We start from the raw sequence: 27,382 nt of genomic DNA, 5'->3' as shown, positions 1-27,382 counted from the left end.
GCTGAGCACGAGGTCGCGGGATCGAATCCCGGCCACGGCGGCCGCATTTCGATGGCGGCAAAATGTGAAAACACCCGTGTACTTAAATTTAGGTGCACGTTAAAGAACCCCAGGTGGTCGAAATTTCCAGAGTCCTCCCCTACGGCGTGCCTCACAATCAGAAGTGGTTTTGGCACGTAAAACCCCATAATTTAATTTTTTTTTTCACTATAGTCTGTGGCCTTCAAGGTCAAGTGCACTCTTTTATGCACACAAGCTCTGAGGCCATGGATTGCCTTTTGTGTTGTACAATCGGAACAATAAATAGCACCTTGGCTCGATACCAGGAAGTGAATTTTGAACCATGTGAGAGCCCTGGCATGGAGCAGTGTACATGGGAATGTGCAAAGCAAAGGATCAAAGACGCAGCAGCAAGTGCCCCTGTGTACCGTATTTTTGCGCCTATAACCCACACCAAAATTTCAAAAAACCTAACAGTAAAGTGGGGGTGCAGATTATATGCGAATTTTGCCATGAAGTGTTGCTTTACGGCAGCTAGGTGCGTGCTGCCCTGCAGCCACACCTCAATGCAAGGTTCTCTGCCCTTCAAAGTTTTATTATCTCCTAGGCAACTCCACCTCCTCCCCAACCCTGCATGTTGAAGCTCTCTTCTTCCTCCTTCATGGTCGCCCATTTTCCTACACTTTAGGGGTCACCATTTTGCATCCAGTACTTAGCGAATAGCACACGTGGTGCCAGCAAACTCATATTGATACATGCATATTGCGTGTTTCTTGTGGACGATGGACACGGACACCTTGACGAAGATGACGAACGCTCTCTGGCTCTCGAGCTGTCAGCTGAACTGGCTAGCGCTGCAGTTATCCTTTCTAAATATACTTTGTAGGTAGTCTCCAGTTCTTAATCCATAGTTCGCTTAACATTTTGGTGGCGGGTGACGTTCGCCATCCTCGCCACGGAGCTCTGCAGCGGCCGCACCGTCCTGCTTTCCGCCATGGCTCCCGATGACGACACCTTGTATGCTTCTACTCCTGCGACCCCGACAACAACGTACTTACGGTTACTAATCCCCTCGATCCTGGCGATCCTGGCCTCCAGCCAAGATAATGTCGCCGTTGAGGACTGGCTCAGCCTGTAATGAGCCTGTTAGCCGAAACAATCACTCGGACCCCACCATTATGCTAGTGAATGTCCTACAGTCGAACACGGATATATCGAACCCACATATATCGAATTATTGTCTGTATCGAACTCGTAAATTATCCCCTTGAAAATTCTGTGTAAAAGTATAGAAATTCGTACGCTTATATCGAACGATATTTTTACCCGCCATTGGATATATAGAACGCCGCGCGATCTCGACACTCACTGCACCCGCGTGCTCCGCGCCTCCCCGAAAGGCTCGGAAAATGTGAGAGCAGAGGGAGGGAGGCTCAAACGGTACTCCCGCTGCGCACGCTCTCCGACTTGCGGCAACACCCTGCTTGCGGAACTGCTTTTATTTTTCTCTCTCCCAATGTCTCTCATCCTTCCCCCGCGTAACCATAGTGATCGGCTCGGAAAAGGTAGCCAGGAACGAAGGCGGCGGTGGCCTCCTCCTTTTGCCTTTTTTTTTCTTGTTGCTTTTTCACGAGTTTTGCTCAGCCAACCACAGCTCGTGCCTTTCGTACGTCGCTGTCGCCCTCGGAGGTGGCCATCACGAGCGCTTTGTTGGCGGTGGCTGCGCGCGTGAATTCTTGTGTTTTGTGCGCGTTCTTGTGTTTCGTGTTCATTATTGTTTTGCGTGCGTCTCACGACACGTGTGACTGGATCGTGGTGAGCTGACGCGGAAGCAATGGCCGCAGCAAGCACAAGCAGCGTCAAGAAGCGCAAGAACCTGGACTTTGCGACAAAGCTGAAAGCCATTCAGCATGTTGAGGCGGGCGAGAAAAGTGCGACGGTGGCAGACGACTTCGGGATTCCTTGGAGCACTCTAAGCACCTTGTTAAAAAACAAGGCGGACATAAAGTCAAAAGCGGCGGAGTTCTGAACGTCGGGAGCTTGTCGTGTGCGCGCTCCTGCCCACGAGAAAGTTGAAAAGGCCCTCTATGCGTGGTTTTTAGAGGTGCGGGCTAAGAACATTCCGGTGGATGGCCCAATGCTAATGGCTAAAGCCATATGGTTTGCCGCTGCACTCGGTGATGACAACTTCGCCGACAACACAGGGTGGCTGCAGAGGTTTAAGAACCGCCATAAGATAGTTGGCAAAACCATTTCTGGGGAAAGCGGAGCCGTCATCAGCCAGGATATCCGGCAGTGGATTTCGAAGGAATGGCCGGAAATTTGCGCGAAGTTTTCATCGGCAGAAATCTTCAACGCCGACGAGACCGGGTTGTTTTGGCAGATGTTGCCCAGCTAGACGCTCGACGTCCGGCGCAGCACGTGTCACGGGGGCAAGATGAGCAAAGTCCGCGTGAGCGTTCTGCTCACTGCTAACATGGATGGCTCTCAAAAGCTCCAGCCCTTTGTGATTGGCAAAGCAAGGGCACCGTGCTGCTTCAAAAACTGTAAGCAGCTCCCCGTTCGCTACGCCTTCAATAAGAAGGCGTGGATGACGCGTCAGCTGTTCACAGAATGGCTGCAAGCGTGGGACGCCGAACTGGGAGAATCGGGGCGTCACGCTTGCCTCCTCGTCGATAACTGCTCGGCCCATCACACCACCTGCAAGCTCGAAAACATCGCGCTCAAGTTTCTGCCAGCGAACACGACAGCAAAGTTGCAGCCGCTCGACCAGGGCATCATTAAGTCGTTCAAAGTCGGCTACAGGAGGCGACTCATTGATAGGCTTTTGGTGAACCTCCGCATGGGCACCGAGCTTAAGGTTGACCTGCTGGGGGCCATTCAAATGATGACGGGCGCCTGGAGAGACGTGAAGCAGGATATTGTGGCCAACTGCTTCCGGAAGGCAGGCCTCGTGACAGCCAAACTTCCTGAAACCTGCGAAGACGGCGACGGCGACAACGAGTGCATGGACGACGCGTTTCGCGAGTTGTCGTCCCTTTTCCCGGCTGCCGTTACAGCCGAAGTGTCTGCTGACGATTATGTGAACGTTGACAGCAATGTTCAGGCTGTTGCGAGCCTCGCCTACGAGGATATTGTAGCTGCAGTCAGAGGGACCCAGGCTGACAGCTCAAGTGGCGACGAAGATCGTCCGGACGAGGGCGCGGCTACACGCTCGTACTCCGCCGCTGAAGTGGCAGCAGCGTTCAGCTTGATTCGCCGTTGTTGCGGCGACATGGAAGGAACCGGGCTTTCGCACCTGAACAGCCTCGATAAGATCGAGGTTGGCGTCTTTAATTTCATTTGCAAGGCGAAGAAGCAGACCAACATAAGCGATTTTTTTTCACGCAAATAAAGCATTACGTTGCGTCGTGTGTGCGGAAATAGTTGTCATTCTTGAATGCGCCGATCGGTAGGTCATCGTGCGCCACAGGTAAAGTCTCTGGGCCTGTATTTTTATATCGAATTTTTGATATATCGAATTAATTCGCGATCCCCTTCAAGTTCGATATATCCGTGTTCGACTGTATTCTACTTGGGTGGAACTCCTCGTGTCTGGTTCCAGACACACGAGGACGATATCTCTAGCTGGGATGCTTTCATGGGGAAGCTCAGTGAACTCTTTGGAAATCCCACCGGTCGGCAGCTGGCTGCTAGAAAAGAGCTTGCTACCCAAGTTCAGTCTTCTACTGAATCATATGTCTCGTACATTCAAGACGTGCTTGCTCTTTGCCGGAAGGTCGACAAGAAAATGGCCGAGGTTGGCAAGGTCGGTCACGTACTCAAAGGGATCACGGACGACGTGTTCAACTTGTTGGTCTTCAAAAATGTGTCCACCATCGACGTCCTTTTCAAGGAATGCTGCGGCTTTTAGCTCGCCAAAAGCCGCCGCCACCATTGACCAACCAGCCACAGCGATCTCTCTCATTCAGGCAGTTGTGCGGCAAGAATTTGCAAACCTAGGTTTTCTTGCTGCCTGCTCCGTCTCCTGACCCAACGCCCGACCGGTGCCAACAGCTACGCCTCACAGCGATCTGTATTCCCCTCCCAGATACTGCAACCCTTCCGAGTGGAGAACTCCAGACAACAAGCCCATTTGCTTCCATTGCCTCCGCATTGGCCATGTCGTTCGCCACTCGCGCACTTCCTAGACATCGCTGTTTTTGAGCTCCTTTTCCCGGTCTCCTGGCCCATATGCCGACCCGCGCCGTTACTCGCCTCGCCGTATGCCTCCTACCTCTGATGTATCCGTCGATCACAGTCGTCCTGCTCGCTCGCTGTCACCTCAGCGCCGTCGGTCACCGTCGCCCCAGCCGCGCCACTATTCGGTGCCGACCAATTATGGACCCTCCCGGAATGAAAACTAGACCATGCAGCTTCTGGGGGTAGTGCTGCATTATCTTCGTCGTGTCAAAATCCTCCATTGACGCTCCCAGCAAACCAGAACTTACTTGATATTCACGTCGAATGGTGTCCCTTTCATGGCGTTGATAGATACTGGAGCCCGGGTGTCCATAATGAGTTGTAACCTCCGTCATCAACTGAAGAAAGTTCTCATGCCTGCTACTACATGAGCCGTACGCGTGGCCGATGGCAGCACTGTTGACGTCGCTGGAATATGTACTTTCCGTATAAGTATCGCTGACCGCCACGTTCCTGTTCTTTTTAAAGTGCTAACCAACTGTCCCCATGACCTAATCCTCAGACTCGACTTTCTTACGGCGCATTCAGCTTTGATCGACTATTCTGCCGGTACCCTTTGTCTCGAACATCCTCTACTCACGTATATTCATGCCGAACTGCCGACCTTTAGTACAACCACCTTCGTCCACCTGCTGCCTAAAGCCTTGACTTTTGTCAATTTGCTATAATCTTTTCTTGTGCCCAATGGTGATTACGTCATCACAGCTGTCCCTGATGTCCTTTTGATGCGCAATATCACTGTGCCCCACTCCATTGTCACCGTCGCCGATAACCGGACATACCTCCCTGTCATAAATTTTGGCCTGACAAAGGTAGTTCTGCCCCAAAGCACATCGTTTGCAACGCTGCATGCTATAGGAGATGACCACGTCACGACGGCTGCAGTAGACGTCTGCTCAGATTCTTCATGTCCACAGGATGCTATTTGCCCTGATGCAACATTTCGTCCCGTGATTGCTGCGGACCTATTGCCTGAACTAGCAGCAGCTCTGTATCGCCTTTTGGTTTCCTACCACGACATCTTCGACCTCAACAATTGCCAATTGGGCCAGATTTCAACTGTTAAGCATCACATAAATACTGGTGATGCCAGTCCTATTCATCGCCGGCCATATCGAGTTTCTTCTCCAGAGCCTAAGATTATACGTCATGACAGGTTATACATGCAGAAATATGGTACCTGCACCACAGAATCACCTCATCCCTTCCTCCTTCTCTTTCCTTACCCTTCATAACCATGTTTCTGCCTTCACCTTGCCCAGGCACTTCCTTGTGAAACTCTGCACCCTTCTTGGGTAGACTTTTGATGGACAGGTGCAAGTGATACCCATGTCTCTGATTCTATCAGCCAAGCCATTCTGTTTATGATGCATCTTCTCAGCGACTTACACAGAACAAAAAGGGTGGTGTTGTGGGGAGGGGGCATTGGTACGCAGGTATTTTCGACATATCCGTAAAATTCTCCTCCTTTCATAATTCATTTTCAAACTACTCATTTGCACTCTGAGCTGTCTTCTTTGTTTCCGTAACCGGCAGTTTTAACTCTTCGTGCATATGGTGCATAATTACAGCACTCTCATTGCTGCTGAAGAACTGGGTCACCTCCCCTCCATGCCATTATTATTTGCGAGGGAATTGTCTTCCCTTACAGAGACAATAGGCAGTCAGATCATTATGCATTTTTTTGGAGGAGTATCTCCTGCATTCTTGACTCTGCACTTACCATAGTTGCCTGGCATGCAGAAACTCGCGTCGGGTGCTTGCCTCCAGTGTGCATTCAGGAGAGACTTAGCTCAAGGGAAGAGCCACATATCGATATGTGCCGCCTGCAGGCTTCTCTTCACCAAACCTTCATTTTGTGCTGTGCAAATGCCAAGTCAAGCTGAAGTCATTGCACAGCACCGGTAGCACCAACTGCAACAAATCACCAGTATCTCACTCATGATTGGCTTATGTTATGTCATATGTAGTGGAGGCAGTACAAATGGGCTTTTGTGAACCTGTGTTCTTTTAGAAACACGTGCTTTAGGGGGGACATCGTGCAAGAAAATTAACTTTTGAACTGCTGGCGTGATTTTAATCAAACTTCAACATTTTTACAATGTCTATACCAAATTTTCTTATTCTGGATCAATTTTTAGAGACGTTATGGCTGGTACAAGCATTAAGTGACTATGTTTGTTTGGAAAAGCCATCTTCTGGGAATTCAATAATGGCTTGTGATATTAATGCCGTAGATTGTCTCAGAAAGACCAAATGTATGTAACTTATTGAGTTATTTTTCTATGCTCTATTGTTTAAAAAAGGAACAATCCCTGAAATAACACTTTTTATGTTTTCTGTTGCGGCTCAAAGATTGTTTCCTTTTATTATGAAAGAAGCCCAAATCAAAATATATGAGTCTGCAGTTGCATTTTTTTATAAATCTTGGCCCACAACACAGCCTAACTGAAGTAAATTCTTTAATTAAATAAAAAAATTAAAGTAAATCGTTTTTAACTCGGACTTTAGTGGAGAAACACGGGACAAGAGGAATGCATTTAAGGTAGGGGTGTGCAAATATTTGAAATATAAAATCAATTTGAATAGACCTTGCTATTTGATTCATGCTAGATTTGAGAATCCACTATTCAAAGTTGTCAATAGATACATACGGACTGCAGCAGTTTTTGCAGTTCACAGGGAGATAGACTGATGCTAAAGATGATGGAAAAGATGGAAGTGTAGACTCTTCCGAATGACTGTGCTACCGGAGAGCTGCAGTTGTTGCACAGACAAACCAGTTCCTTAGTGAATGGATAGAGGAGATCACTAATGCACAATAGTTTCCTGTTGTTAAACAAGCACGTCTCAGCTTAGGCTGCCTAAGAATTTGCTGTCTCTATTTAAACTAGGCAGTTGTGTATTTTGGTCAGTGTTACCAAGTTTGAATTTCTTTAAAACTACATTGCTGTAGTAATGCACTTTGCTCCTTCAGTGAGCACTACATTCTACTACATGCATCTTGTAATGGGCTGTATCTTTGTTTCATTACTCGCATGGTCTTTGTGCACCATATATTTAATCACCCTTCATTTGTTTATTATAAGTTTCTCAGTTGAGCTGAAATACAGTTGATAACGACTTTACATGTCTCAAGTGATGCAAATAAGACCTTTGTTGCCGAACACTCCATGCGACCTTCATATTTCACTTTGTTTAGAAATTATAAATATTCATTGTATTCGATTCACTATTCGGTGGTGGTGTTTTGAGAATATTCGATTTGCTTAGAAAATTTGGCTATTCAAACATTAACTTTAAAGCTTCAGTAAAGCTTTAGAAGTGCACCATTGGCCATTAACACACCATCTAAGAAATTTGCATTTTTCTAAGCAATACCTGTTATCTTGTAAATTTGCTCCTGGTAGTTTGCAAAGTCGGTCCTGGTATATTTTTATGTTGCATGAGAAAATGCTCTGGTGCATGTATGGAAAATGAGGCAAACAATGCTTTAAGCGGTGATTTGTAAGCCAAGTCTCCTAAAGCTCTGTACTGCAGATGTTTCATGGTTTTTCTGAAAATTTTTCAGAAAGTGTTATGTGTCACTTCTGAAGCTGGAAATACCCGAGGAACACACTGCCCAGGTTCAACAACTCATTTTCGATCTTCGTGTGCACTCAATGACCTGTCTTTTTGGGCAGGCTGCTGAAGGTAGGGGAGTGTTTGTCACATGAATCTTATCTTATCAAAGGCTAACCAAGGCTAAAAGCTCACATTGGCTTTTGTGTTCTGTATTTTTGCAGATGTCCGAAATCTGCTCAAGTCTGAGGTTTGGCGGCTCGAACAGGATGATCGATGTGGAGGCACAACACAACTGGTGCGTTCAATTCAATTCAAGTTTATTACATACATTAGAAATGTTATATGGTTCTGCATATACAGAAGTAGGTCCCAAAGTTTAATCACCGTTGGTGGAACCTCCTGTGCAAGTAAAATGAGTACAACTACAAAGTAAAAAGGCAAACCAAGCTAAAGAGAGCATATATCCTGCAAAAGAAAAATACATATGTAAGTGCATCAATAATGTTCACTCGTAGATGGAATTATATATAGTTTAAAAACAGAAATTGTTTCAGGTTTTTCTTAAATATTTGCAAGGAAGCTGCAGATTTCATGTGTGTGTGTCAACTATTCCAAAATTATACTGAAGAAAAGAGCAAAATAGATCTACCATACATAGCACGGATACCAGGCAAGAGCAAGTTACGATGGGTAGTGAATCGAGTAAAATTAGGATAAGAGAGCACATGTTATAAGAAAATGTCTAAAGTGAGGACATTGTCATAAATTTTAAAGGATTTAATGCCTATATTATAGAAAGAAAGGCGAAAACTACGAAGCAAATGTAATAATGCAAACTGCTTGTTTCTGGAGTTGTCTGCCAAGTGAAAATGCCATATAATTTGCTCAGCAACTTCTTACAACAGTTGGAATGCACCGCTGTGTGTGTTAAAGGCTGAGTTGTTTTCATGGTAAAGAACACTAATTAACTGTGCCTTAAGTATTTAAGCTGCAGATGTTCTGTTAAATTTTACAGTTCATTGAATCTATTGAATTAATTTTAATAGCTGCCAAACTTTTGCTGTTTAGTGTTAGGCTTTACAGCCAGTGACTATGGACAGGCGATATGGAATGAAAATTGCAGAAAGAAACATTGCTTTACATAACTCTTCCAGTATGTAGTTCAGTAATGAGTTAAGCATGAATGAAATATGGCTTTGCTTGAACAACACCAAATGCATTGAATTCACTGGCATTCTAGTTGTGGTCTTTATCTTTTTATGAAGAAAGTATGGATAGCTTGAATTCTGACATTGTATGTAGAATGACAAGAGGCAAACATCACTGGCACAGCAGTTTTCACTGTTCTATGTTGCACTCACTCTTCTGGCTATTGCTGCTAATTTAAATGAGTTGCGATAATTTTTACAGTTTTTTGCAATCAAGTTCTATCATGGACTTCACTTTAGCATGAAATAAAGGCACCTGACATCGTTGCTTCTTTACCACTTTTATTACATTGGTAAAAAAAAAGGTTTTGTAGCGTATCACAGTTTAACTTCACACAATGCTTGCCTGTTCACACTTGCTATTGAAAGCGGAGAATCCGAGCATGAGTTTGCAAAAGTGTGAGCGCGGCCACAGTGCCAAGCAAGTTGCTTTGTTCTACAGTTACAAAATGACCATGAGGAAACAGACTGACACGCTGTGATGTTGGCTATCTAATGCATCCCCTTTCTTATACTTCAACTATGTACTTTTTTTAGTACTCATCAGTATTTCTCGGGAATAACCTTACTTTTTGTTTTACACAGTCAAACAAGTCAGATGTTTTGGTTGTGCTGTTTCATTTGTGGCAAACTTGGAAAGGGAACCAAATTTCTTCACTTAGTTTCATTTATCCTTCAATCTTGTTGAGTTGGCTTATATTTGTTTAACGCCCACAGTGCAGATTTCATCAGAACACTATGTAGCCATGTCGGAGTGACTCAACCAACTGTCAAATATTGTCTTAAGCACAGAGAATTCCTTAGTGTTTCTGTTTTAATGTTTCTACTCCTTTTTCATTCTGTCATATATTTGGTTTTGAAGTTTTAAGACACCAAGTATCCCGTGCTCTGTATGAGCTGTACTAATAATAGTAACCTGCATGAAGTTGTGTAACATTAGTTTCTACTTGTGTGCGTGTTACAGCCTCTTATGTTCGAGAACAGGATCATTGAGACCCTACAGCTGGTTCGTGAGAACATCCTAGTGTCTGGCCCAAAGGAAATGGAGGTGAGGCTGACAATTTCATGAAAATAGATAAATCTCTGTTCCAGTTCCAGTTCCAGTTTCATACTATTTTCTTGCGTGTTAGCTTAGATTAGAAGTATTCAGCATGTTTGACGTTTCCATGCTTTAGGTATTCGAACAAATCAACGTACAAGGGGCCATCAAGCAACTTGCACAGGGGGTGCTTCTGGCCTTTGTTGAGACATTGGAAAAATGTGCCTTGAGTCCTGACCGCCTTTCACCTATGATTGACTCTATTGGGTGAGCAGACTGAATGTCTTCACATATATTTATGGCACCTTCTAGAAGTGCACATTTTTCTGTACTCTGTCTCATCATCGCTTCATTTTGAGTTGGCAGGGACATAGCATCTGGCCAAATGACTGCATGTAAGATTTCAATCTGTCTGCTCTTCCAGGCTAAAGCAACAGGAGTGCACTTAGGTATATATGCCCCATACAGTTAGTGAGAAGTGAGATGTAATTTTAGTGCAGAATTAGTCAGTTTATTAGGAATTCAGTCTTTCTTTTAATGTAACTTGTGGTTTCAGGCATTGAGTCATTTAATTTTAACACATAACTCAACACACAGCAAAAGAGCATGTTTTCCTGTTCAGGAGCCCTGTTTCTCTTTCCAGGAGCCCTGTTGAAATAATTCCTCCCGGTCAAAGAGCCAAGAACTGGAAACAAAAACGGGAAGACTCATTGACAACTCCACCATTGGTATGCTTATCATATTTGCATCTTGAAGGTTTGTAACCAAGATTGTAAATCTTCCTGACAGGAAAAACGACTGCTTATAGTCCTCAGCAACTGCAGTTTTACATCCCGGGTTGTAATTCCAAGGTTACAAGAGAGCTTCAAACGACATGGTTACCCTGACATGTCCCCTGTCATAAAGGTAATTTTTTCAAAGATCCACAGTGTTTGGAATGTCACCTGCATCTGTGTTACATTTTGCAAAGATATTAGGAAGAACTAACCTCGACAAAATGTTCGCAGGTTTGGCAAAAATGCAGTGAGCACCAGTGTTATATTACACACATGTAGGCTGTTATTTGCAGTTAAATTCTGTAAATGTAAAGATACAATGCTGGCAGTGTTCTGGGTGTGAGAAATTAAAATGCACATCCATTCATGAGTCCTGTTTTTATGCTGCGGCAGAGGTTTTAACTCCTTTAACACTTTATGAAATACATTCTAAGCCAATAAAGTAATTACAAAGTCATGCCTACTGTTTTCATGCTAAATGATGTTAGAACTTGATCACAGAGAAGGAATGTGGTAAATTATAACTGTGGTCACTGTGAATATAAATGCATTTAGTGTAGTAAAAACAAGGACTGGGAATCCTTTACAAATGTTGACCTGATTTAGTGGAACTTTCTAATTGAGAAAATAATTGTGTAATCAAATTTATGGAGCTAAGGAAACCAAACTGATTGTTTTTGTTCATAAACATAAAGAAATAAATTATTGCAGATCCAGTGTACATGTTAGATACTGTGTGAAGTGATTGATTAAATGCTATGCAACTAAATGATATGCATACAATTGGTTTAAGTTTATCTTATGGAAATGTGCAACCTATGCGGTGTTTGTTTCTGTACCTCACATGACACAACTTTAGTCTCATGAAGTGTTTATGTTAATGCATTACATCATTCACAAGCTATGTCATGATGCGAAAATCAAATGTGGCTGATTCATACTGTAAGACATCAATGCAGCAATTTTGTAGCAGTCTTCAAAAAGGACAGTACAAAACCTGGTTTATTATGGCTAAACATGTGCCCCGGAACTGAGGGTTAAACACTGTTGCACAATTGGCAAAAGGAGTTGACTGGATCTTCTGTATACAATAGCCTCTCATCATAGAACGCCCCTCTCTAGTCGCTCTGATGATCAGGACACACCACAATTTCTTATTAGACAAGGTGCCCGAGCAACATCTCTAAGACAGCAATGGGGTGCTATTCAGTATTCACTGTTCAAAGTTGCTGAATAATCATTTCTGTTAGTTGCAGTAATTGTAGACGCTGTGTGAATAGATATCAGCACTTAGCGGTCTACAAAGAGCTAAATAAGCTACAGCACAAAGCTTTTCACAAAAATTTATTACACAATAAAATGCCCACAAAATTGCTCTATTTTGCTATTGTGTAGGACATACCTCAATAACTATAGCAGCTACACAGAAACTGACGACATATTTGAAATCTGCTTGTAATGCTCTAAGTGGTTGGATTTTTAAATCTCTAGTACAAATATTTAAAAGATCTTTTTTCGAGGAGTGTCTCCCCTTAAAATGTTGTGTGGTGCTGCAGTATTACACCTAGCTAGCTCCTTCAGCAAACAGAGCAGTGCTGTGTGCATATGGTGATGTACTGTTCCTTTGTTTCATTAGTCATTGTCATGGTGCATGAGATACAATCACCTTTCATTTTTTTCTCATTTACAAGCTTCTCAGTTGACTTACAAATATTACTGGTAATACATGTATCAAATAATGCAAATAAGCCTTTTTTGCCAGATTGACACGCACCACCTTTATATTTCACTTTCCTTTTGAGATTGGAAATATATTAATATTCATTTAAACGAAAAACTTAAGTCTGCACTTCAACTAACATTTTAAAAATTTAATTTAAAAAGCGAGCATGAGCGGCTCTTGTCCCTACTCCTACAAGACATGCACACAGGCACCGCCTTAGTCAGAATATTGTCGCTTGCTCTTTTCTTCCCTTCCATGCTGTTTAACAAGTGAAGCGGGGACACCGACATCGATGCTTGCTTGATTTTGTTCATGTGACCTCACTTGATTTATTTATTTATTTATTTATTTATTTATTTATTTATTTATTTATTTATTTATTCATTCATTCATTCATTTATTACCCTCAGAACCAAAGTAATTAAAGAGGGGAGTGGGTTACAGCAAATGAGAAAAGAAACAAATATAAGTAGTTAGAACGTTTAAGTACAAAGGCTATACAGCTTTAGCTAGGGTTAACAACGTCATGATAAATTGGTAGCAAACTAGGATAGTAAAGTGGTAAATACAAAAGTACTTAGTTTACAACCATACAGTAAACAACAACAAGAAATGCTTAAATTACACAATATTAGCGAGAACTGCTCGAAATCTTTAATTATCATAAATGGATACAACTTCACCAGGAAGATGGTTCCATTCCGTGGATGACTGCAGGAAATATGACTGCGAAAAAGTTTCACTGGGACGTGATTCAAGACCAACTTTGTAACAGTGGTCGATTCGAGGCTATACGTATTGTGGCTGAAAAATGAAATCGTTATGATGGTATAATTTATGAAAAAGGACTAAACATGCGATTTTACGACGAGAAGAAAGTGGGGTAAGTGCAAGGTTGGCTTTCATGGCAGACACACTTGCAGTTCTGTTGTAATTACTTAAGATGAAACAAACTGAATTATTTTGCACGAGTTCTAATGAATTAATTAGTTTGTCAATGTCAGGATCCCACACAGTGCATGCATATTTAAGTTTCTGATTTATAAGGGTAGTATAAAGCATTTTTAGGGATTAAGGGGCAGTTGAAAAGTTACGGTGCAGGTAGCCAAGCATGCGGTTAGCATTGCGAATTACGTAGTCGGTATCAACATTCCAAGGTGAATTATCAGAGATATGCACACCTAGGTATTTATAAGGGTGAACTAATTTCTAGGGAACATTATTTAGGTAATATGTAGGCATGCTCTTAGTTATTTGGGATAAATGCATCACTTTACATTTGCCAACGTTTAGTTCCATTAGCCAATGTTTGCACCAGTTTGCTACACTAATTAGATCAGACTGAAGGCGGTTAGCATCCTCTGCATTACTTATTTCATGAAAGATAACACGATCATCAGCAAATAAGTGAATGTTATATGATAGTGACGAAGGGAGGTCGTTAATATAAATGAGAAACAAAAGAAGCCAGAGTACTGAACCTTGAGGTACACCGGAAGTTACGCTTCGAAGTGGGGAGTTGTGGCCATTTGCAGTTGCAAATTGAGAGCAATTGGAGAGGAAGCATTCAATCGACTTCAGGCTGTTAGTGTCAAGGTTCAGCTGACTTAGTTTATAAAGTAGAAGTTTATGACAGACCTTATCAAATGCTTTAGTGAAGTCTAAAAAATTCCAATCTGCAAATGATGAATGATTAAAGTACGATGTAATTTGTGCATAAAGATTGCGAGCTGAGTTTCACATCAAAATGTTTTTCTAAATCCATGCTGGGCTGGTGTAAAAAATGCATTGGATTCCAGGAAGTTAACAAGATGTTTGACGATTATATGTTCAAGCAATTTACAGCAAGTGCTTGAGAGTGTAATGGGACGATAATTAGCTGTTAAATGTTTGTTACCTGATTTATGCAGTGGAACCACCTTCCGGATTTTCCATTGGCTAGTTTGAGTAGATGTATTCAGTGATTGGCTGAAGAAGTTTTATTAGTATAATTGAACTAACGGCGTTGGTATCTTTAAGAAATCTTGAGTTAATAGAGTCTTAACCAGGCTATGAGTGCTGGTTCAGGGAATCAATTAGTTTCGCAACGCCAGCCGTATCCACTATCACTGGAGGCATAACTACATAATGATACTGGCGAGTAGGAGGTAGGCGGTCATTGTAGGGGACAGAAAAATTTTGCACAAATGCGTCATTAAGGGCGGCAGCACACTTTTCCTTAGGTATAAGGATGCCCAATGGGTCTTCCAGGGTTAGATGCTCATCATGCAAGGGGTTGATTACACCCCAAAACTTTTTAATGTGAGTCTTTAACATTGATGAAAGTACATTAGCTAGAAAATTAGATTTAGCGTTCTTTATTGCTGTTACGTACGTGTCGAATGTGGACTTTTAGGCACACCAGCGTGTAGCAGTTGGCGAGTGTTTTGCGGAGTGATATAGGCATTTTTTGCGGTTACATAGGCACTTAAGATGGGTATTGTACCAAGAAGCATCAGAATTAGAAGTAATGATGTGGGATGGAATGTACTTTTCAATTAGTTCCTGAACTTTAGCGGCGAACATGTCCGATTTTCAAAATTCGGTAGGAAAGTGTCGAGAAATGCAGTTAATTCATTATTTATTACGGTAAAGTTAGCTGCTTTGTAAATATGTATAGTTTTTCTGGTTCTAATTGATAACGATAAAAGCACAAATTGATTAATTTGATGGTTCATTGGTCAATCCCCTAGGCCTAGCAGAAACTTTAATGTATGTGATTAGAACAGCCGTAAACTACCACAGAAGCACACAATTCCATACAAGCACCCAGTATTAACATTTCCAAAACATTAGAATTCTGAAAATTATTTGTTAATACCCACCCCCTCCAAAGCACCAGCATCAGCTGAAATATTCACCCTACTGCAGTTGCTACAAGACCGCTAGAGGTGATGACGGGGGTGTTTGCTTCTTGGCGGTGAAAAGCGAAAGACCAATGGGGATGAAGGTAATGCAGGGTGACAATGAGCAGTCCTTGAAAGAAACCCCATTGGTCACAAGCTTTTGTAAGACATCTTGATAAATCGTGCATGCAGCCGCTGTTCACAGGTATGTTCACGCCGATCTGTTCAAGTTGCATGAGTGTCAGCAATGAATGCATTGACTTCCTATTCTGCACTGACTCGGAATAGTCGTTCGCTGGGTTCAGTGACGATGAGTAGGTGCTGCCAGTGTACCCCCATCATTTACCATTTGAAAATAAACATGCTTTCTTCAATTCTGTAGCCACCAGAGCCCTGCCTCGAAGTTTTTGTTGGCCGCCATCTTAGTTTTTACTGCTTCGACCGAACAAGCACCCTTATCTAGATTAACCCCACTTTCGCTGAAAGTGGGGTGGGCACTTCCACAGTATTTTACGGTAAAACTCACTACTCTCACTTTTTCTCAATAATGCACTGCATTTCAGATAGCCCAGTCCAGGCTAATGGATCTTGACAACAAGCTGTTTCAAAAGCTTCTTGAAGCCAAATGTGACCCTGTTGTGGGGGCCATAGAGCCCAGTATGTATGCTGGTGCCTTCGATTGGAAGCGGTGTCCTGAACCTATGGGTCTGTATGAGTCCTTTCTGAAAGCAGTTGCAGTATGCTATGCTCACAATCTATTGTATCTCTTAGCAGATGTAAATTATCTTAGCTGCCATGAGTTAACGTAAAACCGAGATACATGTCTTGAAAGAGTCTAAGGCATGAGCATCTAAAATCTTCATATGTATGTGCTGCAGTACACTTTCCCGAGGTCACACCTAAGCAAACTATGTAACTGTTGTCAAATGTTTGTTAAAAGCCTCTTTTCACAATTTATATGTTCCTTTTCTCCTGAAACCTGCTACTCTTTGTTGAGGCATAATACACTTCGACGGAGAGTATCAGTGAGAGCATTAATGCCCGAACATACAAAATGGTTTCTGTAGCTTTGCTTTACACCGATAATTTTGCAGGACTGTTTATATTAAGAGTTGAGCGTTTTTCTATGAGGTTATTTACTTGGGGTTAAATGTGTTATTTCTTTTGTTTTTCAGGGAACTGTAGTGAGTCCGTTACTTTTGTGCAATATTAGGTACAATACACACGAAAATGCAGTAGTGTGCTATCTGCTTTTCTCACTGCTGTTTGCTATCTGGTCTATCTTTACTCAATATACCTGCACATTGATTCATCAGCACTAGCTCTGCATCAATAGTCATTAAAAAAATCATCTTCCTCATTCCCCACTTCATGATATTTGCTTTTGCAATACAACCAATTCAGTGTTGGGAAAGCTGCGCCAGTTGTGCCAATCTGCGCTAACTGGAATCAAAGGGTCATCTGTGCTTAAGTTGCACCATTGCTGAGCCATGATGTTTGGCAAAGCAAGTGTATGCTAAAAAATGCAGAACTGCTAATTCAGCATGGAAGGAATATGAAAAATTTCAGTGACATTCAGAGTGGGTATGCGGGTATGTGTTGATGCAAGCGAGGGAGAAAATGGCAGCTAATGCGAAACAGCTAGAGTTGGTGAATAAGGCAAAGAGAAAACAGGGCAGTGCACACTGTAATGTACATTCTATACGAATATGCTTGTGTTGAAATTCAAGCACATCACAATTTAATTTTGCTAGGTCTTATGCTTTGTTAGTGCTTATTGATATTTTTTTTTGTGCTGTGCTGGTACAAAAAAAGGAAAGGCAGTGATATATTCTGGACCTTCATTTCTGTGTAAAGGCATGTTCTTACGAACATGCTCATGCTTCAAGCAGCTTGTTCCTATGTACAACATCACGACACCATTTCTGTTAATTTCCTAATATACATTGACCTTGTGATACTTTGTGTTAAACTATTAAAATGGGTTAATATATGTTTTAAAATGTGTTCTGTTGTTTAGGATAATACAAAATAACACTTTTGTTGAAAGTGGGTTCCATCTCTAATGTTTATAGTATTATGATAATCTTTCCATTTTTTTCTGTTACGAACTGTGCTAACATTTTTATTGAAGAGGTCAGAGGCTTGAATTTTGCTTGTCTATGAAAATAATGTGTTCTTGTACTTATATTGGTCATGGTTCCTATGATGTTTACCATATAAGCTAGCGAGAACATTAAACTAAATATTATACACCTGGCATGTGCTTTTGTGTAAACCCTGCGTCTGCTCCAAACACAGGCGCAGCTGCTCCAAAAGCAGATTTTGCCTGCTCCAATGGCTGTTCCAAAACACCGAAGACCATTCCAACCACTGCCAATTGGAAATTTTGCAGCTCATAACAGGGCCCACCCATTCAAAACAGGCACTTTTACCACCTATGCACCTGCTTTACTACAATGCTAGACACTGGCATCTCAATTGCTGAAAACACATGCTTAGAACACGCAGTGGTTTCCTCCTAGCACTTGCTGCTTCAGCTAGTGTTGATGATCAATAAAATGTTTCATAAATGTAAATGAGATACCGGTGCCCTTGTGGCTGAATAAATTGTGTTGCTCTTAGAATTCAGCTTTAGTGAACCCTTTTTACATACATAGCTGCTGCCTATGAAGGCTTCAACGCACGGACACGATCTGTGCAACAGCTATCATCAAATAATTTTAGCTCCGCCTCTTTTAACTGGAAAGATGGGGAAGAGCAGTATGCAGGGTATATTTTTTTGGTGCCCTGTAGAAACCTGAGCTACTAGAATCATTTGCACAGAAACTCCACTATAAAGTAGGATGTCACAGAGGGTCATCATATAATCACATTTTTATAGTAAACTAACCCTAGAAAATTAAAATGTGTAGCACTATGGCTCCATTGAAATTGAGGTCTTCAGGAATATCACACTTTAACATTTGCAAACCCATGTGACAGAGTGGCTTGCCTTGATATTTCTTTGTTTAGAACTGAGCTTTCATTTGTAACATCAAGAGCATGGTTGGTGAACAAAGGATCCTTGAACTTGTGCATATTATTTCAACAAGCGATGTTCTATGATTGTTGTTCTTGTTTTACCAAATTAGGCACCGGGCTTGCAAGAAATTTGAAAATTTTTTTTATTGATTTCCTATTGGTGAGCATAATGTTAAAAAATTTTATGTAACTTTTAAAAGCTTTACTGTGAGGCAAAAGAGCCTACTTCTTTGTAGGCAATGAAGCCATTCGTGACAGCATTTCCTTTTGCGTTTTGTGCAGTAGTTGTCCAATGCTCACATGCTGTTTCCTCACTGATTGTGTGATCTATGTTGCTTGCAGTAAGTCTTGACAGCCACTATATTTTGAGTCACTTGGAAAACCTTTGATGACATGGACTTGGAATGGTTGCTTGGCCACCTCTATGTTTACGTTGACAAGTTTTGCATTACTCCCTGCCTCAGTAACAAGAATTGCATGAGGATAGATGAGAGATTTGGACCTTCTGATATTGCTGTTTTTCAAGTCCATAGCATCTCCTGTAGACCACGCAGAGTCCTGCTAGGCAACATGAAGGGGTCATTTAAAGATTTTTATGTAACAACCACCTTGAAGTTGCACAGATTTGGAAGAGTCCTAATGCATTGCACATTTGATAAGAGTGGCGAAAACAAGAAGGAGCTGCATCTCCTTTCTATAAAAAGAACCTTGCAAACTTTATTTCTGGTCATCATCCTTTCTGGTCTCTTCGATGTATTAAATAATGTTTTTAACCAGTGCTGCCTGGTGCCACTGTAGGAATCTTCTTTTGTATCCAGATTGTTCTCATGGACTGTTGACATAAGCATTCAAGAACTTGGCTGGTGAGCCTACATTTGTGAATGTTGCATTTCAGATATTCCCTCCTTGGTTGTTCATTGAAGGTCAAGACAGTTGTGTCTTGCTTTCAACATCTGAAGATGTCCGTGTACTAAATATCTGCCCTGATACGAAATTAACAGTATGTTGTAGGTACTGTTACTGCCCGCAAGTATGATCAGTTGAGGGAAAGTACAGTTTCAAAATTCCTAATATAGGTGTTTATTATTGAAATGCAATTTAAGGTGTAACATGAGCACTTCTGACAGAGGTGGCAGTCACCTGTGTGCACATTTATAATTCCTTTTATTTATTTCCTGATTCTGATTCTTTTCCTGCAGGAGTTAGTCCGTACATCAAAGAGGTTCTGATGAACTTGATTGAGGTTCATGCAGAGGTAAGCATACACACACTTTTTTCTCTTATTCCACAGTGGTCTCTTCCATGCAAAGCTTGTAAAGAAATTGCAGATGATTTGAATAACAACTTTCCCTAAGGCATGTTAGGCTAAGTTGAGGGTTAGTTACCTCAGGCACGTAGACGACATTAAAACTATATAAACAAAATGTTTGCTTCTGTCGTTCTTGCTTGTTGCTCAAGATGCTTCATGCACTCTCAACCAACTCCCTTTTTTTCTTCTTTAAGAAGAATAGTGCATTTTACAATAGTGAAACAAATGCTGCACTCAGTGCACTGGCCGTAATGTCACACTTTTGTCACTTTTCTTTTTCTGGTATAATTACTGTGAAATCGCTACCCTCTGCAAAATGTTTAGTCGAACAAGAATGTAACAAGTATCCTTTGCTTGTACTGAACAGTGTCCGTTTTAGGTATAGCATCTGCATATAAGCATGCAAAAATTAGAAGTGAAACTTTTTTTACATTGTTTGAGACTGGATACATATGCACAAAGCCAGATGGAAAGAGGTGCTACTAGGAGACTTCTCGCTTCCAATGCAGGTGTACACTATTTCACCACCACTGGTTGGCCGCATTATGACACCTTTGGCGCAGTGTGTGGCAGAAGAAATAGCTCGTATTTATGAGTGCACGGAGAAGTTTACCAAATACGGAAACATGCAGGTATGGTGTTCTGCTTTTGTTATAGCCTTGTGGAATCAGTAGAAATAAAATAAGCATACAACTTTAACTCCACACTTCGCAGTGTGCATAGGTTCGAGATGGGCAGACACTAGTTCCTGCATTGAAAACGAGTTCCTTTGTAGATTTTATTTATTTATTTATTTATTTATTTATTTGTTTGTCACAATACCCACAGCGCCCGTAGGCGTTACAGCGGGGGGGGAAGCAAACAAAGAACCAATAAATAACGCAGGTAAAATAAAACGTACCCAGGACACTTTCATACTCGCACATGCGTACACACACACACAAAAAAAAAGAAACATTATCTTACTTCGGTGGGCCTATAGACCGTTTCATCGGGCGAGGAGGATGGGGCGCGCGGAGAGCCTTTCCTCCTCTCTGGCTTGGGCGATCCGGTGCAGCGCTGCTTGAAAATATTGCTGTCGCGTGCTGTGGAACGATTTCGAGATGTTTTAGATCTTAATTTGTGAAATTTACGCCATGTTCGTTCGTACAAGGTCGTCAGGGAAGTCTTTCGGTGCATCGGCAACTACTGTAGGCAGAAATATGTCTTGGGGGCACAAAATTGTGACGCGCATAATCAGCTGGGTGTACGCGCATTATCAGTCGCGGTGCATGTATGTGTTGTTTACTATATTGCTTATATCGATTTTAATTCAACAAAGAAAACCGGCGTCTCTGTATTACCAGCATTAAATGGTAAATCAGCTCACTGTCTGATCGATTGGCGTAGGGAGTAAAACATAAAACATAAGAGCGCATGCTCGTGCACGGTCAACCTAAGGCAACCACGAAACACCTAAGCGGCAGGCGCTATCAAATATTTGTGATACACTGGCATCGTTCTCACGCATTTAAAGTCTAGTATGCTTGAAATTACCATATGTCTACGCTAGCCTTGCAGCATGAGGCCCATGGCGCTGCTCAACACAGCGATCACTGCTTTTGGTGAGCCAGCACGGTACATATATAAGCTGTGTGCTTCGGCATTATCTTTTTGGCCTGTATACAGTCATAATATATGAGAGGGTTTGCTTAAAAATAATGCGATGGCTATTTTTGAGCGCAAAATTTCCGTAATACGTGTGAGCGCGTCGTAGAGAACTCCACGAACACAACCGAAAAAAAATTCGGTTATCATCCTCTTTCTCTAAAAAGCAAGAGAAAACGGGCCTACGCCGCACAACGTGTATAAATATATAACCGCTGATGCCGTATGCTTGGACCATGCGCTATACAGAACAAAGATATCTGTAATCCAGCACCTGCTACTGCTTAGGACGCTCGCGCAGTTCGTAAACGGTTGCTTTGCTGGACAAGCTTAATTCAAACTGTAAGGTATGCTGCTATTACTAGCCAAAACTATTTTATTCATGGGTGGAAACTTCATCCATCCAACCAAGTAGTCACGCAATGTAACCTGCAGCGAACAGTTTGAACGCTTGTCAAAAACAGCACAGTTCCTATCGTAGCAGAGCAGTACCCACGCTGTTACAATCGTCGCGTATGTTTCATCGCTCCTAAACCGCAGCTTAGAAATAGAGGATAATACTGCAATAAGGTCACATTAGTGATTGGAACATTCAGAAATACACAACTGATCTCCGAGGCTGATTGTAGGCTCAAATATGCGCGCACACATCGCGCTGCGTCCAACTCAACGCCAGCAGAAATTCCGGCCATGAGGCCTTAAACCACTCCAGCACGTCTCACAGAACTGTTTACCACGAAAAAGACGCACGTCATACTAAACAGACCGCACGACCACGAAAACAAACGCCAGAACCCACCGCCGAGCGTATACCTGCCATGCAAAAGACCGTTCACCCAAGCCAGTATGGCGCTGCTCATAGGCGGCGCCACTGCGTTCACAATATGGCGGCGCCTACGAAAAAACGGTCTATTGAATTTGGAAATACCGAGTTTGAGAGAATCGTTGCGACATCGGATGGTAACTTGTTCCACTGGCTTATGGTTCTGGGAAAAAATTCATAATTTGAGTAAAGTTTCTAAAATCAAGGAACCACCTTTGACTGATATTGCTCATGCTAGAGTTGTTCCTTGTGCCATTTGCTTTAATGATTTGCCATGCTAGTGATTTCCAGCAATTTTAAATGATAAACTTCAACACTGCTCACTGGACAGTTATCTAGACAGTTACAATGCCCGCAGCCTTTCCTTTCCCCATTCTCTGTGAATGCAATAAGTTAATAGTGCTACAAGTGTAAATTCTGGGCTGATAGCAATTAATCAGAGGGCTTCCCTTGCACACAACATCAGTTGCAAATCCTTTGCACAGCGGCATGGCAAATTAAATAGTTATTGTCATGTCATGTGCTCAACTATAGTGTTTGTCTAGGTCATTTTAGTGCTTGGCATTTTCCTTGCACCCATAATTTACTCTCCTTAGCTTAATGATGTGTTCAAAATAAAGGATCACCCTGTTATCAGGTCAGTTTAGCAGAAATATTTTGTTTGCCGACAATTTAGCGTGCTTCCTCAGTCAGCCAGTTTTTGTCTCCAAAGCCTGGCCTATCCTTCAGCAACATTTACTGTGAATAGTGGTTATGAACTAGGAAATGCGCCGATCGTGTTTGTTCATGTGTTTGTCACACTTTGCTTCAGGCAGGGCACAACAGAATGTAAAAAAGGTATCCAACCAGGTGGAGCTCGAATCGAACAGACTGTATGTTTTCAAGCCAAGTGTTCTAACCATTATGCCATGGCTGCTTTGCACTAGTGAGCAAATAATACTTGCATTGTTATATTGTCCTCCCACATTGAAAAATCTGATGGGCAAAATTAGTATTGTCTAAATTGAATAGTGTTGTCAAGTTAACAGCATCTGGAGCATGTATTTGTCGTGGCTCATGCAGTGCAAGTTAACTGGGCTACATCATGCATGTTCTGCAAGCCAATGGATAGTACTTCAGACATCACATGTTTGTTGCTGCATGTAAGCTGTAGGGTAGGCAATACTAGAACCAACATCCACTATATGCCTCCTTTAGAAGTGGTACACAAACAGTACCTCCTTTCAACAAACATAACATAGCTTGTGTATGGGTGGTGGGGCAGCTACTTGAAGATAACCTTACTTTATTTATTTTTTATTTGTTTATTTTTTATACATACTGCAGCCTCAATGAGGCTATTGCAGGAGTGGGATATACAACAAACATAAAAACATTTATAAACAAGCTTGTGCGAATTCTTTCCATGTGAACGGGTGTTTCCCAGCAATGAATTCTAGGCTTCAATTGTCAACGGAAAAATGCTGTTTTTTTAAGAATCATTGTGGGTGAAAAAGGCTCAAATATTTAGGGCATGGTGACTGCTCATAAATGAATGTTCGGAAAAGGTCATATAGTTATCTAGAGAAAAGAGAACCCGCCGTGGTTGCTCAGTGGCTATGGTGTTGGGCTGCTGAGCACGAGGTCGCGGGATCGAATCCCGGCCACGGCGGCTGCATTTCGATGGGGGCGAAATGCGAAAACACCCACGTGCTTAGATTTAGGTGCACGTTAAAGAACCCCAGGTGGTCAAAATTTCCGGAGTCCTCCACTACGGCGTGCCTCATAATCAGAAAGTGGTTTTGGCACGTAAAACCCCAAATATTATTATTAGAGAAAAGAGACGAGGAGAATTAACGTGTAAAGGAATTTTAGGCATTCAAGATGGCGATGCACTGCAAGAGTAGCAAGACCAAACAGGGGGAAAGAAATTTGACAGTGAAAAGTCATTGTCGTATCTCCTGCAAACAAAACACACTGCCTATTTTTGCACAGAGTCTAGTTTTTTGATGTCAGAGTGTCTGTATGGATTCCATACAACGCAGCCATATTCAAGAATGGGACGAATGAGCGTTTTATATGTTAGAAGTTTAGTTTCTTGAGGAGCAAGGCGCAGCATACAATGTAAGTAACCTAGTCCTTGAAGGACCTTGTTACAGGTAGGTAACATCATTACGTTTGAGCCATGACAAATTGTGTGTTAGTAGGATACCCAAATATTTGAATTCAAACACTCTATTTATTATTATTAAAAGTGTAGCCAATGAAAGAAGGGTATGAACGTTGTGTAAGGGACATGGAGACAGTCTTGGAAACGTTGATATTCATTTGCCAGGCTTTGGACCAGTTACAGAAGTCAGAGAAAGAATTGTTAAACAAGACAGCATGGTCAGTTGGAGATTTAATTGTATGATATAAAATGCAATCATCTGCAAGAAGGGGTATTTTAACTGAGATGTGTAATGGGACATCATTAATACAAAGCAGGAATAAAGTAGGATCCAGTACTGGATCTTGGGGAACCCCTGATGAAACAGGCATCAAGGATGAGTTGGTTGAGTTGAAACGTACATATTGTGAACACTGGAAAAGAAAGTCCGATGTCCAACCAACCAAGAATGCATTTTTCAGTATAGCGAACAACTTGAGCATAAGTTTAGGGTGTGAGACAGTGTCGAAGGCCTTTGCAAAGTCTGTAAAAATTGCATCAATCTGGTCACCTGTGTCTAAGGAGCTGCTAATGTCATGAGCAAATTCTGTCGGTTGTGTTATAGTGCTGAGGCCACGTCTAAAACCATAGGACTTCGCTTTGATTAGATTATAGATGTTGTCTTGGAGTTTCCAGAGGTTCTTCCAGTGGCATTGAAGTTTTATCAGTGTTTTCTAAGAGTATCAGGGCGTCTTTCTCGATATCCCATGGTATAGTCTCCAAACACATCAAGAAGCTGAACACTCGCAACTGCTCTTAGTAGGGTTTAGAAACTGAGAGTCACCAGAGTATGGTTCATCTTTAGTGGTTGTAACTGGCTCTTCAAGGTACATCCTTAAATTTGTGTGGGCCAGAAAATGTTCAGGGAATTCTCATAGCAGCATTTTTTTATGAGGACACGTTTTTCAGGCTACTCTCGACCTTCGAGCACTTGAGGAAGCTGTGGATTTCTACAGAAACCAAAGTACAGGGTATGGTTATGAGTCTCCTTTCTTTTTTTCTTTTTTTTTGCTTTTGTCTTAAGTGCTGTAGCAGCAATATAATTGTTTCTTGTGCACTTCCAGAAATTATTTTATGATATGCAGAAACAAGTTGGATCCTTTTGGTAGCACGAAAGAAAAAGAGTAAGTGTGAGCTTATCTTGTGGAAACAATATACGTGCCTTTTCATGAGGTGGTGTTGAAAGGTTGCCTTTTTCTGACCATTCACAGGTTAGTGGACGAACTGCTCGAAAAATTTCGTGCACAAATGAGGCTTCAGTTGCTCTGCTTCAAGGAAGACGTTGTGGTCAGTGTGTGACAGATGTCACTGCCATAATTATTTATTTCTTTATTATCGGCAATCCCTGGAAGGCCCTAATCAAAGATGATTTATTCATGCAAGTTCAAAGTACCTAGTGACGCAGACACAAATAAAATATTTTGAGTAACATGTAAGCTCAGTTCTTGTGTGTCATTTGCTTTCTTACTAACCTGATCTGAACACTAGCTTGTGTGTTTTGTGCACATGCTTCAGTTCCACAAGAAGTAATTTTCATAACCTGGGCCCGGATACTGAATGATTATCATCATCATCAGCCTGGTTACGCCCACTGCAGGGCAAAGGCCTTTCCCATACTTCTCCAACTACCCCGGTCATGTACTAATTGTGGCCATGTTGTGCCTGCAAACTTCTTAATCTCATCTGCCCACCTAACTTTCTGCCGCCCTCTGCTACGCTTCCCTTCCCTTGGAATCTAGTTTGTAACTCTTAATGACCATCCGTTATCTTCCCTCCTCATTACATGTCCTGCCCATGCCCATTTCTTTTTCTTGATTTCAACTAAGATGTCATTATCTCGCGTTTGTTCCCTCACCCAATCTGCTCTTTTCTTATCCCTTAACGTTGCACCCATCATTCTTCTTTCCATAGCTCGTTGCGTCGTCCTCAATTTAAGTAGAACTTTTTCGTAAGCCTCCAGGTTTCTGCCCCGTACGTGAGTACTGGTAAGACACAGCTGTTATACACTTTTCTCTTGAGGAATAATGGCAAACTGCTGTTCATGATCTGAGAATGCCTGCCAAACGCACCCCAGCCCATTCTTATTCTTCTGATTATTTCGGTCTCATGATCCGGATCCGCGGTCACTGTCTGCCCTAAGCAGATGTATTCCCTTACCACTTCCAGTGCCTCGCTACCTATAATAAACTGCTGTTCTCTTCCGACACTGTTAAACATTACTTTAGTTTTCTGCAGATTAATTTTAGACCCACCCTTCTGCTTTGCCTCTCTAGGCCAGTGAGCATGCATTGCAGTTGGTCCCCTGAATCACAAAGCAAGGCAATATCATCAGCGAATCTCAAGTTACTAAGGTATTCTCCATTAACTCTTATCCCCAATTCTTCCCAATCCAGGTCTCTGAACACCTCCTGTAAACACGCTGTGAATAGCATTGGAGAGATCGTATCTCCCTGCCTGACGCCTTTCTTTATTGTGATTTTGTTGCTTTCTTTATGGAGGACTACAGTGACTGTGGAGCCGCCATAGATATTTTTCAGTATTTTTACATACGGCTCGTCTACACCCTGATTCCGGAATGCCTCCATGACTGCTGAGGTTTCGACTGAATCAAACGCTTTCTCGTAATCAATGAAAGCTATATATAAGGGTTGGTTGGTTGGTTGACTGCTTTTAGGCTTCCTCCATTCCTGAGAGCATGTTCAATTCTATCCATATCATATATATATATATATATATATATATATATATATATATATATATATATATATATATATATATTATAATATATTATATTAATTCCTTATGTCAGCTGTCTTACGCTTGTTGATTAACTTGGAAAGTTCTGCCAGTTTTATTCTAGCTGTAGGGTTTGAGGCTTTCATACATTGGAGTTTCTTAATCAGATCTTTCATCTCCTGCGATAGCTTACTGGCATCCTGTCTAATGGAGTTACC

General features: G+C 41.9%; 1 protein-coding gene across 2 annotated transcripts in view; it reads left to right on the top strand.

The window, feature by feature from the left end:
* Sec5 (secretory 5) overlaps positions 1-25,864 on the top strand; it is a 51,476-nt gene extending 25,612 nt beyond the window's left edge. Inside the window, exons 16-27 of one of the 2 annotated variants that reach the window (XM_070530761.1) lie at positions 7,814-7,935; positions 8,028-8,101; positions 9,979-10,062; positions 10,190-10,320; positions 10,697-10,781; positions 10,843-10,959; positions 16,001-16,142; positions 19,661-19,716; positions 20,280-20,402; positions 25,338-25,399; positions 25,493-25,552; positions 25,640-25,864. In XM_070530761.1, coding sequence (XP_070386862.1) covers positions 7,814-7,935; positions 8,028-8,101; positions 9,979-10,062; positions 10,190-10,320; positions 10,697-10,781; positions 10,843-10,959; positions 16,001-16,142; positions 19,661-19,716; positions 20,280-20,402; positions 25,338-25,399; positions 25,493-25,552; positions 25,640-25,727 — 1,144 coding nt within the window. In that variant the 3' untranslated portion in view covers positions 25,728-25,864. Of the gene's footprint in view, positions 1-7,813; positions 7,936-8,027; positions 8,102-9,978; positions 10,063-10,189; positions 10,321-10,696; positions 10,782-10,842; positions 10,960-16,000; positions 16,143-19,660; positions 19,717-20,279; positions 20,403-25,337; positions 25,400-25,492; positions 25,553-25,639 lie in introns of those variants that run through there. The other variant, XM_070530762.1, reaches the window with a different exon arrangement.
* Positions 25,865-27,382: the final 1,518 nt, after the last annotated feature.

Source organism: Dermacentor albipictus, chromosome 1 (assembly GCF_038994185.2).
Source record: "Dermacentor albipictus isolate Rhodes 1998 colony chromosome 1, USDA_Dalb.pri_finalv2, whole genome shotgun sequence".
Lineage (NCBI taxonomy): Eukaryota > Metazoa > Arthropoda > Arachnida > Ixodida > Ixodidae > Dermacentor > Dermacentor albipictus.
This window is presented reverse-complemented; position numbering and strand designations above follow the sequence as displayed.